The 19,042-nt window shown below is 41.1% G+C and overlaps 1 protein-coding gene across 1 annotated transcript in view; it reads left to right on the forward strand.

Moving 5' to 3' along the window:
* nav2a (neuron navigator 2a) overlaps positions 1–19,042 on the forward strand; it is a 52,964-nt gene that overhangs the window by 14,941 nt on the left and 18,981 nt on the right. The window contains exons 3-10 of the mRNA XM_055220990.1: positions 1,174–1,303; positions 3,962–4,211; positions 5,413–5,706; positions 5,849–6,155; positions 8,654–8,777; positions 9,280–9,665; positions 13,823–13,974; positions 14,249–14,476. Coding sequence (XP_055076965.1) covers positions 1,174–1,303; positions 3,962–4,211; positions 5,413–5,706; positions 5,849–6,155; positions 8,654–8,777; positions 9,280–9,665; positions 13,823–13,974; positions 14,249–14,476 — 1,871 coding nt within the window. The remainder of the gene's footprint in view (positions 1–1,173; positions 1,304–3,961; positions 4,212–5,412; positions 5,707–5,848; positions 6,156–8,653; positions 8,778–9,279; positions 9,666–13,822; positions 13,975–14,248; positions 14,477–19,042) is intronic.

A 19,042-nucleotide genomic window follows, 5' to 3' on the forward strand; every position in this document is an offset into this window, starting at 1 on the left:
AAGCTACACAGTGCATCTTTAGTTTATTCATAACCAGTTTTCCCAAATGTCGTTTATAATATTGGTGAGTGAGTTTGTGTTATAATGAGTCATACACGCAGACTCTTTCATAGACAAACATTGGCTCAGTGTGTCTCTTCTGTTTGGTGTCAGTTGGATGTTGACAGTTATATCCGCTGTGCTTCCTATGAGGGCAGAGGATGCTGTGTAAACCCACTGCACTGCGACGCACCACGACCCTGAACGCATCACGATAGAAAAGAACGTACTACCATTTAATGTTGAAAATCACGTTCTACCGTCTAAAGAAAGAGTGTTTTTGTTATCATCGTGGTATCACAATTGGTATTGAGTATCAAGCCTATTCCTTAGTAGCGATATCAAGTTTAATATTTTTCTATCATGACGACCCTACCCTGAATGCACCTCGGCTCTGAGCGCAGTGATCCTGTTCTTTCCCAGTTTGAGTCATTTACCAAATTCGCATCAGTCATGCTAGACGTTAGCTTGAATATACGTCCATTATTTTAGTTTGAACTCAGCATGTGTCTGAACCCACTGGCCTTGAACGCAACGCGATGAAGTCATCCTCTTTTGTGTAGTGACAGACAGGCCCATTCACAAACAGAGAGAGAGTGGAGGGAGGGGAGATATGGAGATGGAATATTAATTTACACCAGTATATAACAGCCTGGAAGACTTGGTTTAGACCTGATTTAGACCTGGTTTAGTCTCTGGTTTAGACCTGGTTTTGGACTGGTCACCTTCATAAACTCATTGTTTTCATTATTAAAGTCACAGTATGTAGCTTCTTAACCAAAAAAGAGACTAAAATATAAGCATGTTTCTGGTTTAGGGGTTTGGGGGTTTTGTGTCCCCAATTTCAGGCCTTCTATTGTGATCATCCCAATGTTAAGCCAGTGTTTCCCATTAACAGAAGATATAATGGTGGCCCACATTGTTCAAAAAGAATGCGTAAATATAAAATACAGGTAATAAGTCACATTCGAACTCCACAAATTATATGAAACAAAATTATTAATGTAGAAAGTATTTGTGCCACCTTAGCCTAAACAAACTCTACGGTGGTTAAGCCCATGGTTCAGGTTGCAGTGAAACCAATACTTGAAGCCATTTCAGAGATAATAATTTTTATGGTTTTGTTTTGTGCAGTTGGGACGACAGCAGTTCTGTGAGCAGTGGAGTCAGTGACAACATCGACACAGACGACATCAACACGAGCTCGTCCATCTCCTCCTATAACAACACCCCTCACACACAGAGGAAACATCTCAGCTCTCAGGTGAGACCAAGAACCAAGAACCAGGTCTGAACCAGGTCTGAACCAGGACTAAACCAGGACTAAACCAGGACTAAACCAGGACTAAACCAGGACTAAACCAGGACTAAACCAGGACTAAATCAGGACTAAACCAGGACTAAACCAGGACTAAACCAGGACTAAACCAGGACTAAACCAGGAATAAACCAGGACTAAATCAGGACTAAACCAGGACTAAACCAGGAATAAACCAGGACTAAATCAGGACTAAATCAGGACTAAACCATCTCCTCCTATAACAACACCCCTCACACACAGAGGAAATATCTCAGCTCTCATGTGAGACCAAGAACCAAGAACCAGGTCTGAACCAGGTTTGAACCAGGACTAAACCAGGACTGAACCAGGACTAAACCAGGACTAAACCAGGACTAAACCAAGACTAAACCAGGACTAAACCATCTCCTCCTACAACAGTACTCCCCAGACACAGAGAAAACACGTGACACCAAGAACCAGGACTAAACCAGGACTAAACCAGGACTAAACCAAGACTAAACCAGGACTGAACCAGGACTAAACAAGGCCACGACCAGGACTAGACCACTCAGACAGGTGAGACAGTCTGTTATACTGCTGAACTCTAAGGATTTAAAAACAAACACTAGCTGTTATTACAATCCACAGAGACTTTATTAAACCCTCTCTCTCTCTCTCTCTCTCTCTCTCTCTCTCCCCCTCTCGCTCTCTCTCTCTCCCTCTTCATTCTCTCCCTCTATCCCTCACTTCTCCATCCCTCTTTATCCTTTCTCTCTCTTCTCCTCTCTCTGTCTACCTTTCACTGTTCCTTTCTTCCCTCCCTCTGTCATCCCTCCTTCTTAATCTGTCTCTCTTTCCCCCTCACCCCCCTTTAACTGTCTCTCACCTTCATCCCTCTCTTTCCTTCTCTCTTATAATATTATGTTTCATTTTCTGTTTAAATTGTCAACAAAAAGTCCAGGTGGAGATGAGCAATTCACAAAGCAGTTCACAAAGACTCAAAAAGACTGAACCAGGATTAAACCAGGACTACACAGGGTCTAAACTAGGACTAAGCCGGGACTGAACTAAGACTGAACTAGGACTAAACCAGAACAAATTCTTAGCCGTATTATTTGTTGTAAAGTATAATTGTGTGGTATAGTTGTTATACCTTGTGGTTTTTGAATCTGACCTGGATCACGCTTGGCTCATGTGAGACTGGAGAGAGAATTCCTCAGATTGGAATGTCCCACTGAACTACATCTGACCCCAACCAGGTTTGGTTTAGTCCTGGTTCAGTTCTGGTTTACTCCTCGTTTAGATCTGGCTCAGTTCTGGTTTAGCCCAGGTTTAGTCTTTGTTCAGTCCTGGCTCAGTCCTGCTTTTAGTCCTGGCTTAATCCTGGTTTAGCCCTGGTTTAGTCCTGGTTTGGTCCTGGTTTTAGTACTGTTCAGCCATGTTTCAGTCCTGATTTTGTACTGGTTCAGTCCTGGTTTTGTCCTGGTTCAGTCCTGGTTTAGTGCTGCCTATAAGCTGCTCTATTTGTGTTCCAGTGCAGACCATAAAACTCCACAGTCATTAGCAAACACTTAGCAACCGCTCGTAAACAGCCCCAGTTCAGGTTTAAGTACAAACATGATCCAGCAACTCTAAAAGCTTCTCTGTGGGTCATTTGTCTGTCTAGAATAAACCAGGACTAAACCAGGATTAAGCCAAAACTAAACCAGGACTAAACCAGGACTAAACCAGGACTAAACCAGGATTAAGCCAGGACTAAACCAAGACTGAACCAGGACTGAACCAGGTATAAACCAGAGTTAAATCAGGACTAAATCAGGGCTAACGCGTATCTCACATTACATTTACTATCAAGATTTTGCTCACAAAGCATAATCTAAACATTCACATCTGTGTCAAGACTGAAATATGAACTTTAATCCAAGAATCCCATGCACTTCAGGACATGTTTGTAGAGGTCTAAACTACAGGGTTAGCAACTTTTCTGCAGAATAAGACCCCGTGGAGACAGGAGGGCATCTGACACACAGGGACACCTTCAGGCTGAACGATTTGGAAAAAGTATCTTATTGCTATGTTTTTGACAAGCGTTATGATTGCGATTACATTTGAGATTTATGTTTTAATAAAAGGATTCTGTTGAAACTTCACATTTTAAACACATCCAGAAAAACAAAAAGACTGAAATTTGAACTGACAAACTAATACAAGAATCACATTTCAGAACATGTTTGTACTGATCTAAACTACAGGGTTAGACATTTTTATGCGGAAAAAGACAGGAAATTTAGCTGTTTTTGGAGGAAATTATGGTTCTTCAAAAACTGCAGCCATTTAGTTTTGCTAATTGCGTCCATTCAAATTGTGATTTTGATTCATCTTGCAGACCTAATGAAGATAGATGAGTTACATGCAATACTAGAGAAAGCAATAAGAACCTGACTAAACTAGACCTAAATCAGATCTGAATCAGGACTAAACCATCTCCTTCTGCAACAATACTCTCCATACACAGAGGGAACCAAGAATGAGGACTAAAACAGGATTGATCCAGGACTAAACCAGCACTAAAGCAGGTGGTGAACTCTCCAGAAAAGTCCCAAAGTGCGCCTTTAAACCCCCTCTCTCTCTTGTTTTCAGCCGGTGACAGATGCAGAGAAGCGTGTGGCCTCTTCAGGACAGTGGACCTCAGACTCTGGACCAGACCTGGACCAAAGCTCCAGAGGTCCAGGGAGAAAGACCCAGGGATCAGCCCAGACCGTGGCCCAGACCGGCTCCTGGAGGCGTGGCATGAGCGCACAGATTGGAGTCACTTCCCCCAGAACCAAGACCAATAGCACCAGCTCTACAGCCAGCAATGGGAACAGCGCCAGCAAGGGACAACACACAGGTATTGCACACAAGATAAGAGAACCAAGAGAACCTTTATGCGTCTCACCATGTGGAAATTACAGTGTTGAAACAGCAGCAGTAGAACAAGAATGCCCTAGATCAGTTCTGGTGACACGCAGGCTCCTCTTACATTTTTGTGTTTTATTTAGAATCAATTTTAATCAAAATTCTGTCCTCCTTTGGGTTAGTCCTTGTTTTTAGAACTTCTGTAGCAATCTATTCTAAGCTGTTTTAGCCCAGTTGAAGGCTTTTTACAAAAAAAAAAAAAAAAAAAATAGAAAAATACTAAACTATTTTCTACTTGGTTTGAGGACCACTGCTCTTGAAAAATGGGATTCAAATAGGTCTTATGACCGTAGACTGTATAAAGAAGTGGACTAAGGGAGCGTGACATCACCAACACCACAACGTTCAGCTTCAGCCAAATGAACCCAATTGAGGCTAGTAGTTTTAGGGGAGAATTTAGAGCCCAGTGTGTATCATTGCAACCAAAGAGCTAATCATGAGCAAGGCTGTTGAAGGTAACACCCCTTCACACCCATGTACAACAGGTTAAAACTAATATTTTAAGACCAAAAGGACAAGTCTGACTGCAGCAGTTACAGAGAAAATAGAAATAGAAATCGGAGATTCAATAGAAAGTGAATTGGAGCCAGAGCCGATGGAGCTGAATACTCACTTCCTATTTGTAATGCAGTAGCTAGTGGGTTAGCTATGTTCATTTATATATACAGTTTATGAACAAGACACAAATAAACGCTTAAGTAAATAGATAAAATATAATAAAATACATCATACATCTGCTTCTACAAATATTAGTACAGATGCGGAGCATTAGACTGTATACAGTCACTCCACTTTTCCCTCCAGGAGGTGATACTTCCCAGGCCTATTTCAGAGTGTGGGTCAGTTGACTGATTGTTGAGCAGGAGTGGCTCCGTGTGCAGCCACCCCTCATGCCAGAGGAGGGTGCTCTGCATAAAGCTCGCTCCTCTTCTGTTCACATCCAAAATACAGAAGTACTGCATACTTTATTGACATGTATGTGCTGCACAGAGCATGAGACCCAGCACCCAGATTATCAGTAAATATCAAATCAAAAAGCTAAAGAGTTTGTGAATGTAATTAGGAAAAGAAATAGCTTTTACAAATTGTAGAAATATTGTAGAATTTTGATAAATATTTAGTTTATTTTTCAGCTAAAACTGACGATGTGAAAGTGTCAGAGAGGAGCAGCGTGTCTTCTTCCTCTGAGGTGGATGAACTCAAAAAGACTTCGCTCTGTTCAAATCGGAGCTCTGCAAACGTGCCCATGAGCCAGACACTTCCAGAGCCTCCGTCTAGCACGCTTTCATCCCGAACCTCAAACTCGGGCTCCTCTTTCGGGTTCAAAAAGTCCGGCACCCTGGTCACAGCCAGTGGAGCCACCATCACCAGCGGGTCAGCCACACTCGGGAAGCTGCCCAAGTCTGGAAACAGGTCTCTCACTGCAGGTAAGAACAGACCGATGGATTCACAATATACATTTACTAACAGACAAATCTAGTTTTCAATTTAATACCAGTTCTGTCTCATAACATTTGAGTAAGTACAAAACCCCCTCTTTAACTAAATGTGTCCTTGTTTCCTCTGCAGGGGGAGGTCTGAAGTCCGGACAGGAAGTGGGTGGTTCCCTTGGTCACCATGACGACACCTTCTTACCCATGAGCGCTCGGGGCACACTGCAGTACCGCAGTCTGCCAAGGCCGGGTCGTTCCGGAGCAGCCGCCAGGAATGGAAACCGTTCATCCACCAGCAGCATCGAGGCAGCCGTGCTCTCAGTGACCAATAAGAACAGTCCCCTCGGCAAACTGACCAATCAGACGGACCGAGAGAAGGGGGCGGAGCCTGCAGCAGGAAATGTGGGCGGGAGACAGCAGATGTCCTCGCCCACGTTACGCAGGTAACAATACTTTACTTTTTATGTGTGGCCATTCATATTATACAGTTATTTACTACAGCACCTCTGTTGGTATCGCTGCATTTCAGATTACATCACAACATTCTATTAATACTTTGCCATGTTCTGCATATATGTCTATGATCGAATGTTCAGCAGTTACCATGGTGACACAATCCACACATTAGAAAATACTGCCAAAACGTTTAAAAAATTGACAGTAAAAATTTCAAAATGGATTTAAACAACACATTCAGTTTGTGTTAAAACAAAGCTCAAATTGAAGTCTAACTTGAGTAACATAACTTCAGACAGAGTAGTGCTTATAGTTAGCATCACATCCCTGGGAAATGTAGATGACATCAGTTGCAAAGTATCAATAGACCAATAATATTTAATACAGAGGGGAAAATGAATACAGTTCAAATGCAGGTTTGTATTGTAATGCAGTGAGTTCTTGGGTCTAATCACTAATAGAAATGATCAGGTTCAACATTTGTAAATTTACCTTTTGGATATTTTGTGGCAAAATAAAATGTGATCAATGGAGAAATCTGTCTCTGCTGCATCTGGGAGTATGACATCATCACATTCTACAGTCTGAAAACCACCGAGCTTCCCACCTCCCATCAGCGCACACTGTTGTTCTGTCCGTCGCCGAGACACTTCACCCACTTTTCCTCCAGAGTCTGTGTTTACTGCTGTGTGCTCAGTTTATTTACTTCTTCTAGATGTTTGAATAGAGTTTGAGTATTAAAATATGATTTCTTCGCTCCATAATCTTGATCCTCAAACCCAGACTGTTACAATGTCACTATGTGTTATATTCACCGTCCCTGGGAATCTGCACCGTCTCTCTCCTCCTCTCTCTCCTATCTTTCTTTTCTCATCTCTTTCTCTCTTCCCACTCTCTTTTCGCTCATCTCTTCCTATCACTACCTCTCTCTTTGTCTTTCTTTCTCTCTCCTCTCTCCCCCTCTCTTTGACCTAACTCAACCTAACATGAACCCTCTTTTTCTTCTTCATAACTGTGCAAACGTGTTACACTTTCCTCCTCTCTTTCTCCGTCTTTGCCTTCTCTCCTCTCTCTTTCTCCCCTCTCTCCCTTTCTTTTTCTCTTCCTCATGACTGTACAAACTTGTTACTCTTTCCTCCTCTCTTTCTCAGTTCATGTCAGAGCAGGAGCAGATCATCCGGGCACCAGTCGTGTCACAACACCATCTTAAGTTACTCTCAAACAAAGAGATGGTTTTATGGCTTTAGACGTTTGGCTCTGGTGTTAATAATGCTCCATTGTTTCAAACCAAAACAAAAGAATGGCTCGTTTTAAACTTCTAAAACTTTCAATTAGTCCTGTCACAATACTACATTTTTTAACTCAGTACTGATTCCAATACCATGGTGATAATAAAAAACACTCTTTCTTTAGACAATAGAATGTGATTTTCAACATTAAATGGTAGTACTTCCTGTTCTATTCCCATGTGGCCTTATGTCTGTGTAATCCCTCAGTCATCTAGATTTCATTGTGATCCCAGGAGCATATAATAGTCTGTGTGTCTTGTACTTGTTCTGTTAAAGCTCATGATCATTTTAAAGTTATTCAGGAAAGGTTAAATTCTGTCCTGTGAATGGGACTTTTTTAGCATCGATACCTTCTCAAATGAGTATCTAGTTTCAATACTAGTTTTAGTATTGATTATTATCTGATTTTTTGACAACCTTAAATTAATCCTGTCTCATGTCAACCAGAAATTAGTTACTTTTATCAGAAAAAATACTAAAACTTCTACTTGACTTATAGTATTTTGAAGTTGAACAGTTCTCAGTAAATGTTTTGGACTTAAAAGTGCTGTCTCTATTTCTTTTCTGTTTCAAAATCATGAAAAACAGAACTAGCTCTTTTTAGGTTATTCCTCACTTACCGTATGCATTATTCACTATGATGAGTTTATAAGTACTTTTCACGTAGAGCAGAGCAGAGTTTTTCAACAACTACCATGCTTACATGCTCTTCCTGTTTCTCAGACAATACAACACTTTATAATTAGATACAAACAGTACACAGTGGACTTATTTTAACCTCAAGAGCTGCTTACGCAATATATCTGGACTGGGGCAAGACACATTTAGCTCAAATACATGGAAGAAAATCAAGTGCAGCATATATTCTACAGTATGGCATTCAACTGTCATCTCCTTAATAATCAGGTGACACAACTAGGCCAAGTAATATGTCAGCTCTGTGGAGAGGTGAGTCTTCTTAAAATAAGAATGCAAAAGTAATTAAAAAACACCTTCAATTGGATAGCTTATAGGTAATATTTAATGCTATTTTGTGGAACATTCCAGCCAAAATTATAGCATCTCCATAGAGACAAACAAGTCTTGGACCATCCACAAGAAAAGTTAGAGTGCAGTTAACGCCTTTGCTGGCAGTTTTTGAGCAACTCTTCATAATTTTGTTCAACTTTAACTGGAATTTTATATTGTTCTTACAGATTGTTTGGAGGAAAGCCCAGTAAACAAGCTCCAGTGACGACAGCCGAAAACATGAAGAATTCTACAGTAATTTCCAACCCCCACGCCAACAACACAGAGAGTAACCATGGAGACAGCGAACAGGTCATCCGTCAAGCTCCATCTGACTTTCTCCTCTTTATCTTTTGACTATCTGACCCTCTTCTTCGCATCCTCTGCTCCATCCTCTTCTCTGTATCCTCTGCTCCTCTTCTCTGCTCCTCTGCTCCATCTAACCCTCTCCTCTGCATCATCTGACCCTCTGCTCTGCTCCTCTGACCCTGTCCTCGTTGTTTCTTTGTTTATACATTTGTCTGAATCATATTTGATCTCATTGACTCACACAGACCTGACAGAACAGGTCTTGTTGCACATCTGTCTTTATCTAAACCATTACTTCACTCTAATCTGACTCTGACACAGTGACTAAGACCTGCTCGGTTAAAGGTCTTCTATTGTGGATTCTGCATCAAAAACTACGTTAGTACATACGCAGCCATGAGAAAATTCATAGTACTCGAACTTTAGTCCATAAATAATTGCCAGAATCCTGAACATTTTCTACATCAAATCATATTCTTTACCACTGTGACTCTCCTCCCTCCAGGCGTCTACCCCAGGCTCCGTGTACTCCTCTGGCCCCTCTGGCAGTTTAACCTGGGGCTCCTCCGCAAACACCTCCAGGGACGGGACCCTCAGCTCTGGGTACGGCCCAAGCAGAGAGGGGACCCTCAGCTCTGGGTACGGCCCGAGCAGAGATGGGACCCTAAGCTCCATGGGTGCCAGCAGAGAGGGAACCCTGAGCTCCACCGGCCCCAGCAGAGAAGGCCTTTTGGGGGCGGGTGGGTCAGAGAGCATGGGGTACCCCTCCGTCAGCAGCATGCACACCAGCAGTGAGTCCATCGACATGAGTGTGAGCAGCGCCCCGTATCAGCGCGACGACACAACCGCACTGGGACGAACAGGCAGCACCAAGGCCGGCATGTCCGACAGGTGAGGTTTAACTGCGTCTGCATTTGACCCATCCTTCGCTGTCTCTGTTAAACCTGTCAGCAGCAGTAAGATCTGAGCCTGGATCCTGGTTAGGAGTACCTAGCTGGAGGAATATCGTTTTAGGTTGAAAAGAGCAAACAAACACAGGGAGAACATGCAAACTCCACACAGAGAATTGTCTAACCTCTGTGCCACAAATGGGGAAGGGTTTATCAGATTGAAATGTTGAAAATGCTTCACTTTCATCTTGGTCCAAATAACTCTACAAAAAGACTCAATACAGCCTTGAACAACTTTGTAGTCCTTCAATTAATCCTGGCTCAGATCTGGGTCGTGGTTCAGTCCTTTTGTAGTCCTGGTTTAGTCCTTCTGTAGTCCTCATGTAGTCTTGGTTTAGTCTTGGTTTAGTCCTGCTGTAGTCCTCTTGTAGTCCTGGTTTAGTCCTCTTATAGTCCTGATTAAGTCCTGCTGGGGACCTGTTTTACCTCTTGTTTATTTCTTTTTCCTGACTCTCTCTTTCTCTGGCTTCAGTCCTTCTGCAGTCTTAGTTTAGTCTTGGTTTAGTCCTGCTGTAGTCCTCTTGTAGTCCTGGTTTATTACAAGTTTAGTCCTGTATTAGTCCTGATTTAGTCCTGATTTAGTCCTGGTTTAGTCCTGTTTTAGTCCTGGTTTAGTTCTGTTTTAGTCCTGATTTAGTCCTGGTTTAGTCCTTTTGTAGTCCTGTCTTTCCTCTTGTATATCTCTTTTTCCTGACTCTCTCTATCTCTGGCTTCAGCCCTCTGCTATCGCCTTCGGCCTCTCCTCTTTTCTCTCGAAACACATTGCCACGGAAACAGGAAAGGTAAAAACTGTGGCTTTGGTTCAAACACAGACGCTGCTACACAGAACTAGACTTCAAACCCATTGTCTCAACTCAAAAATTAGACACAATTGACTCTTGTGAGCTTTTAGTCATATTGGAATCTTGTTACCTCCTCAAAAACATACCTGGAGTTGTGTTTTGTTTGATTCACACATGTTTGAGTAACTCTTTATTATTAGTCTGTCTACATCTCCAAAGCTCAAAATGCTCTGTTCCACCTTGTGATGTCATTAAGTTGTAGATTTCAAGTTAACAGCTACCATTTATCTTTATTTTAGTATAACTTGGCAATTCCAGGACTGAAATTATCCAAATGATTTTAGTGAAGGTGTATAGAGCTTAAAAACACACTGGAGCACTTCCTGTATTACCACATGACATCACGAGGTGGAATATAGTGTTTTGTGTGATAAAGGGTTTGCATTAAACATGTGTGAATGAAACAAAACACAACTCCAGCCGTGTTTATGATGAGGACAAAACTTTATAACATAGACCAGAAGATAAAAACATCCTTCAGAAAGTGGTTGGCTCCATTAGGCACTGGTTCAAATCCAGTCCTCCAATGTTTGTGTTAAATTACTTTTACATAAACAGTGAATATATTTTAGATTCTCTTGCGTTTAGTATTCAAGAAGGTCAAAGTAGTTTGGGCGAGGCTCACCACAGCTCTCGTTCAGTCCAATAGAACCAAATGTTTGCAGTATGATGTTGAAATCCAAAAGGTTTAGTGGAAGTAAACTTGATTACTTATTACAGTAAACTAATTATAAGCAAGCAGGCTCTGTGTGGCAGCCTGTGCAGTGTGCTTAGTCCGTGCTGTTTTCCTGTGTCGCTTTCACTGTCCCTGGGAAATTTGAAAATCTGGACATTTGAGAGCCTTTATCAGTGTCTGTGGTCGACCTGGTCTTTCCTGTGCTATGTGTCGCCCCCTGGTGGTGGTAGTGTGTCATCTCCACAACATAAAGACTAACTTTCTTTTGTCTTCAGTGGACATATTTATACATTGATTCACTGTCTTAAAGGTGCACTGTGTAACTTTTCTGATGGAGGGGTCTGTCATAGCAGCTTGTTTCCATGGAGATGTTATTGCTTTGCATGGAATGTTCCAGAGTAGTTAATTGTCTGTTTTCATGGAGACGAACTAGTGACACAGCTAGGCCAGAAAGAAGGTATCTTGAGCAATTTAAAAACCTGTATTAAATGGATATCTTAATGCTATACTGTGGAACATTTCATGCTTATACTTTGTGGAGGATTATTATCTTATTTTATTTTGTCCCAGTTGATTTTGTGCATGTTTAAAGCCTTTATTTGTTCATTATTTATTTTTATAGTTTGATTTTTTTGTGTTTAAATTGTTTATTCTCAGTTCATTGAGCGGCGGTCGAAACACGCTGCCAAAGAAAGCCCTCAGGTACTGGCTCTCCCTGCTGGCCGCTGCGCTCCAGTGCACTCTGTGTCTGTGGACTCTGTGGCTTTAAGAATTGTGCTTTTGACACTGCAAAAAAATAATCAGCTCTATGAGATCAACTGAGATGAATTCAAAATATTATTGAAGTAGTTTTTATTAGTTTAGATTTATTTATTATTAATGTGTGACAAAACCACAAAACTCTGCCCAAAACCACATTTCAAATAGAGCTGCTAAACCGGGTACTACCTAGAAGAGGGGCGGGGTCTGGAGGACTAAAGGGGAGAGTGAGGGGGGAGGAGGGGCGGGGTCTGGAGGACTAAAGGGGAGAGTGAGGGGGGAGGAGGGGCTGGGTCTGGAGGACTAAAGGGGAGAGTGAGGGGGAGGAGGGGCGGGGCAGAAACAGTAGAGAATGCTATTAAAACATCATACACAGTTTAGTAGCAAAAAAAAATAAAAGAAAGAAAATGTTTTAGTGTTTAGTTCCATTTTAAGGCCTAGATTATCCGACTGGTTTGGATATTTCTAACTGGTTCCAATGTTATACTTTTATAAATTTTATTAACCTCCTCCTGAAAACAAATAACTAATGAAATACAATTGTTTGACACAAACCAGCAGAGGTGGGTAGTACTCACACTTAAATTTAAGTGAGTAACTTTTTAAAGAAATTGTGCTTTTCTAGCAGCATATTTGTCTCCGACTTGAGTAATATTTTTATTGAAGTAACAGTACTCTCAGTAAAAGTTGTGGTTCCTCTTCCCACTGTAAGTCTACAAGTGACAAAACTTTGTCGGCAATATGAAATTATTTGAACATTTGTGTTTCTGTGCCACTTCTTCAGATATGATTTAGTTTGTCTCTTTTTGATTTTGTGCATTATTTAATATTTTGTCCTTCAAAAAAAATTTCACTTCAAATTGTAAATCAGAAGTTACAATGTTATTACAGTTTTTATTAAAGAGAAACTGTCGAGTTACTCTTTAAGTTAGTCTTACTTGAATAATAGTTTTTCCAAATCCTTTTTTTACTCTTTCTTGAGTAATTTCTCAGACCACTACTTTGTACTTCTACTTTACTAATATATTTTTGAAGTACTATTACTCTTACCTACAATTTTTGGATACTCTACCACCTCTGCTTAATCAAGAAAAATAACTATTACAATAACTCTTCTGTTTTGGATTTAAATCTTATGAAATTTCACATAATTTATTAGAAAGAAGATATATTAAAGAGGAGGTATTATGAAAAATCTACCATCTACCTAATTTCTACCATGTTGTAACGTTGTTCCCTCATCAAAAACACACCAGAAGAGGTAATTAGTAAGTTTACTCAAACATACATGGATAGCATCTCAGACTAAACTAGTCAAAACTACTTGCTTAAATATTCATGTAATTCATGATTGTATTTTTTGCAGTGAATCCTTTTGGCTTCTGTGGCTCTGAGTTGTGATTTTGTGATTTTAAATGTGAACGTTGATCCTGTGTTCGATTCAAGCTCAACTAATGTAACTAAGTCTGACTTTGTTCATTCAAATATTTATAATTATAATTAATTGTGAATATTTCCAAATATCTGATTTTTAATCACATTTTTATGCAAAAATCTTACGCACGTGACACTAGTTGGGTTTACAAAAAAATACATAATTAACAAATACTTAGTTGTAAAGATGGCTTAATGTGATGAGCTCATTCTGTAATATAATGTCTATGAAAACTAAATGTCCCTGTGTGTCAGATGCCCTCCCTGTGTCTCCAAGTTCAGATTTTGGTCTTTTCTCAAATGTTAAAGTAAAAACCCAACCAGTTTCACTGCATCTGTACTGGCTGCGTTGTCTGAGTGCTAACGTGTGATTGGTCCGTTCTTTAGGTATGGTCCTGCCCCTCAGCTCAGAGGTCCAGATGAGGCGCGTGATTGGCTTAGGTCTCACTCCGTCAGCGGACTTCAGGACTCTGTTGGTTCCTCCCCCTTTTCCCCTGGGTCCAGCCTCACCTCCCCTTCAGGAACAAGGTTCAACTTTGGTAAGACTAAACCAGGACTAAACCAGGACTAAACCAGGACTAAACCAGGACTAAACCAGGACTAAACCAGGACTAAACCTGGACTAAACCTGGCTAAAGCAGGACTAAACCAGAACCAAAACCATGACTAAAACCAGACCAAAACCAGGATTAAACCAGGACTAAAAAAAGCACTAAACCAGAACTAAATCAGGGCTAAACCAGGACTGAACCAGAGCTAAACCAGGACTGAACCAGGACTAAACTCATGTATATTTGTTGTGTTTTGTTGCAGCCTCCAGTCCGACCTCCGCAGCACAAATGAGCCTGACTGGTCTCAGGACCAACAGCCTGACGCAGGACTCTCTGGACCAGTCCGACTCCAGGCTCCAATCTGACTCCAGGCTCCAGTCCGACTCCAGGCTCCAGACTGAGTCCAGGCTCCGAACCTCCTGCATGTCTTTGGACGATAAGACCCGGACTATGAGCCGCTCTGGATCCTTCAGGGACGGCTTTGAGGAAGGTGAGACCAAGGCTCGTACACATGAAATGTGGGGTTCCTTATTTTCATACTGCAAAAGGCGTCTGCGTTCAGACCTGTCTAATTCATCCCTAGCTCTCACAATTGCTTTGACACATCAATAATGTCAGGGATGGATGTTTTGATCTGATACCGATGTCCCACTGTTGAGGCTGATAACTGATATTTGCAAATACCAATATTATTACTGTAAAAAATACATCTACAAAAACAGGTTTATGACAGGTTTAATTGCACAGTCCCAGGTTTGATCAGATGTGGGTAGTACTCAGGTACATTTACTTTTATGTTTTCAAAGTATTTGTACTTTTACTTGTACTTGAGAAATATATTTGACAGTGTAACAATTGTGTAATTTGTACACTATAATCTTGATACGCATGTTTTATAAATACTTACTGATACCTATTAACCACCAACGAGCAATACCAATACCACTACTCAAGTGATTATTGGTGTTTTCACATTCTAGGAGGTGATGATGTTGCATTTCCATCATCTTTTGATAACATTGTACAAAATTCTGTATTTTAACATTATTTTTAGCTGTTGCCATCTGTATTAAATATTATTGGTCTAGTTGTGATGTTATCTGAAACACAGCAATTGCACAACAGCAACTTAACACTGTTAGCGTCACTACTTCCCGTCCAGTCGTATCATAATAATAATAATGCCTTACACTTGTAATTCGCTTTACAGGCTTGTCAAAGCCTCTCAAAGTCATTATTCATTCATTTCCCCACACTTGGTGATGGTAAGCTACTATTGTAGTCACAGCTGCCCTGGGGCAGACGGACAGAAGCAAGGCTGCCAATCTGCGCCATCGGCCCCTCCGACCACCACCTATCATTCACACTCATTTCATACTAGGCAATGTGGGTGAAGTGTCTTGCCAACGGACACAACAGAACTTGGTCCGAGCGGGACTCGATCCTCTGACCTTCAGGTTGGGGGACTAACACTCTAACCACTGAGCCACTGAGTCGTTTTTGCTGAGTTGCACTGACAGAGAGTGCAGGTGGATGTCACTGACAACATGTTAAATACTTCACAAAGGAGGAGAAAACTACACTGAATGACTCCTCTGTGTTTATAACGGTAATGCTAATGCTAAAGGTAACGCTAATGCAAATTTTGAGGCAGCATAATAAATATCAAAACAACACAAACTGAATGAATCTGCATATACAAACACTTCTATACTTGAATTAATTAAAATTTCAATAAGTTGTTTATTTAATAGTTTTCTTTTTAAATAAAAGTTGTCATTAGTTTTGAGACGCAATGAGCTAGCTAGGGTGTTGCCATGCACAGGGCATATTGTGTGGTCCCTAAACTAAAGTGTTAAAGAGACAATTTTAGCACAGAAATGATTAGGATGAAAATTGTGGATGGGAGCGCCCCCCAGCTGGAGAGATCGTGAGCGGTCCCAGTGTTTCTGTATAGACGTGAGCAATCCTTCCAGGCTCTCCTCATGTGACTGTAACTGTGTAATCCTCAGCTCTTTGTTTGGAGGATATTAGCCTGTGTAAGTCTCTGTGTAAAACCATAAGAGGATTTAAACCTGTTGTTTTTCCATCGGCTGTTTCCTGAAAAACATCACATCATAAGTCATTCAAAAACACTTGCTTCTAAAGGTCCTGTACCCAATCTTTCCCATTCCTGCCCCAGTACAGACATATTGTATAAGCTCCTATTGAGGTTAAAATAAATTTGCTGTGAATTGTCTGTCTAAAGTGCACAGTTAGCATGCTAATTGTTGTTAGCATTACCGTGACGGCAAAAGGTTGTGAAAAAGGTTGTGAAAAAGCTTATAAACTCATCGTGGTGAATAATTCGGATGCTCAGAATGCACCAGGTAAGTGAGGAATAACTTTGGACCACTGCAAACTAGTTATATTTTTCATGTTTTTAAGACCGTAAAAAGCACGTACATGATTTCACAAAATGTTTCCATCAATTTTAATTTTAAAATCATAACTATTTTGTTGCTTAGATTATTTTTACAGTGTGATTAGAAATACATTTATGAACTAGGAAGTAAAATTTCTTATCAATCCACACATTAGCAAACACTGTCAAAAAAGTTTTTTAAAAATCAACATGGATTTAAACAGCACATTTTTAAGTCTAACTTGAGTAACAGAGCTTCAGACAGAGCAGTGCCCCAGTTAGCATCACACCCCTTGGAATGTTGATGACATCAGTTGCAAAGTATCAATAGAGCCTGTCCCAAACTAAAAAAAGTTATGCAGTGACATTAGCGGGTAGATGGTTAATCTTTACACTTTGATTTAACTAGGAAATCCCATTGAGATTCCTGGTAGACACTTCATAATAATTATAACGCCTTTGATTTAGTTTAATTTCATGTTGTGAATGATAAGTGGGATAAAGTGTATGATATAAAAGAGACCACCCAGACAGAACAAGAGACAGATTACATGGATCAGACCTGACCCTCTCTCCCTCCCTCACTCACTCTTTCTTTCTCTCTCTCCCGCACTCTCTCTTTCCCTGACTCTCTCTCTCTCCCTCCCTTTCCCTCTCTCTCTCTCCCTCCCTCTCCCTTTCCTTCTCTCTCTCTCTCCCTATCTCTCTCTCCCTCCCTCTCCCTTTCCCTCTCTCTATCTCTCTCTCCCTTTCCTTCTTTCTCTCTCTGCCCTTTTTCTTTCTCTCTCTCTCCCTCCCTCTCCCTTTCCATCTCTCTATCTCTCTCCCTCCCTTTCCCTCTCTCTCTATCTCCCTCTCTCTCTCTCCCTCCCTCTCCCTTTCCTTCTCTCTATCTCTCTCTCCCTCCCTTTCCCTCTCTATCTCTCCCTCTCTCTCTGTCCCTCCCTCTCCCTTTCCATCTCTCTATCTCTCTCCCTCCCTTTCCCTCTCTATCTCCTCTCTCTCCCTCCCTTTCCTTCTCTCTATCTCTCTCTCCCTCTCTATATCTCCCTCTCTCTCTCTCTCTCTGTCCCTCCCTCTCCCTTTCCCTCTCTCTGTCTCTCTCTCCCTCCCTTTCTTTCTCTCTCTCTCTCTCTCCCTTATTCTTTCTCTCTCTCTAACTCCCTCTCCCTTTCTGTCTCTCTCTCTTTCTCTCTCCTCCCTCTCTTTCTCTTATTCACTCCTCCCTCTGTCTATATTATTCATTCAGTGCATAGTCTGTGGTGGTAAACTCCTATTGTTCCCTGGGGCAGACGGCCGATCGTTGGTCCGTCCCACCACATACTAGGCGATGCGGGTTAAGTGTCTTGCTTAAGGGCACAATGATAGAACTTGGTCCGAGTGGAGTTTTGCTTCAGGTTGGGGGACCACTGCTCTAATCACTGATCCGCTGTGGACTTCTGGCCAGAACACACAGAAGTAACCGTGGAATCTTTAAGGCTGGAGTGAATCATATTGGGTTCTTGTTCTTCATTTTAAACGGTTTGCAGTGGCCCAAAGTCACTCCTCACTTACTTTATGCATTCTGAACATCCTAATTATTCACCACGATGAGTTTATAGACACTTTTCAGAATTTTCAGAGACCAGAGTGGGGTTTTGCTGTGATGCTTACAACAACTAGCATGCTAACAGAGCACCACCCAACAATATGCCAAGAGTACGCAGCGGACTTATTTTGACCTCAAGAGCTGCTTATAGAATAAATATATAGTACTATCTGCATATATTTACAATTATCTGGTTGAAAATGTCTTGTTGTCTTAATGTATAAAAAAAAAAAAAAAAGTCTAATCCGCTAATAAAAGTTAATTTGCAGCCCTATAGTCCTCCTTCCTCTTTGCCCCTGCTCCCTCTCTCCTTCTCTCTGTAGCTCATATTGGGTTGTATTCGCACCTTTGGACATAGAAACTCATATTTTTGTTGGAGTCTTAGATCAAGTTTCGTGTTGAGTGAAGAGACAGAGGTGTCATGCTCATTTGGGTTGCGCCCTGCTGAAAAACTTACCCCCCAAAAAACAAAATGGAGGCTAGAATATCAAGAGTGTCTGCTGCTAAAGGCCTGAGGATAACACACCAGACTGCGAAGGGTTAAAGTTTAGCTCTATAGTGCATATATGACCACGTGACATCACCATGTTACCTTTTATTGCTTTGAAAATTCTCATCTCAAACCTCTTCAAGCACGTTTTAGGTGAGGGAAGAGTGTTATATTATGGCAGAGAGATAAAAATGTGTAGTTTATAGTTAATATCTCTGTAATTACTGGGCCTATCCACATGAAGCAAAAACTGGCACAAAGTTCAACGTCTTCCTTTTCCACAATAGCTTCAGAAAGTGGTGCCATTATTCAATCTCAAAGACGTGACTGTTGTGTCCTCGGGCGACAAGGGCATGACAATGAAATGACTTTAAGCCATAAGATTAATATGACAAGTTTGTGGACCCAATCCCAAATTAATCTCCCATAGAGTTTTATAGACTCCACTACTAATACTTAATACTATCGTCAGTTTCATACACAGGCCTAATGAGCAAACAGTAATAGTATAGGACATATTTTTTCTTTTCTCTTTTTTTATCTCTTTTTCTTTCTTTCTCTCTTTCTCTCTCCC

This window comes from Periophthalmus magnuspinnatus, chromosome 3 (assembly GCF_009829125.3).
Source record: "Periophthalmus magnuspinnatus isolate fPerMag1 chromosome 3, fPerMag1.2.pri, whole genome shotgun sequence".
Taxonomy (NCBI): Eukaryota; Metazoa; Chordata; class Actinopteri; order Gobiiformes; family Gobiidae; genus Periophthalmus; species Periophthalmus magnuspinnatus.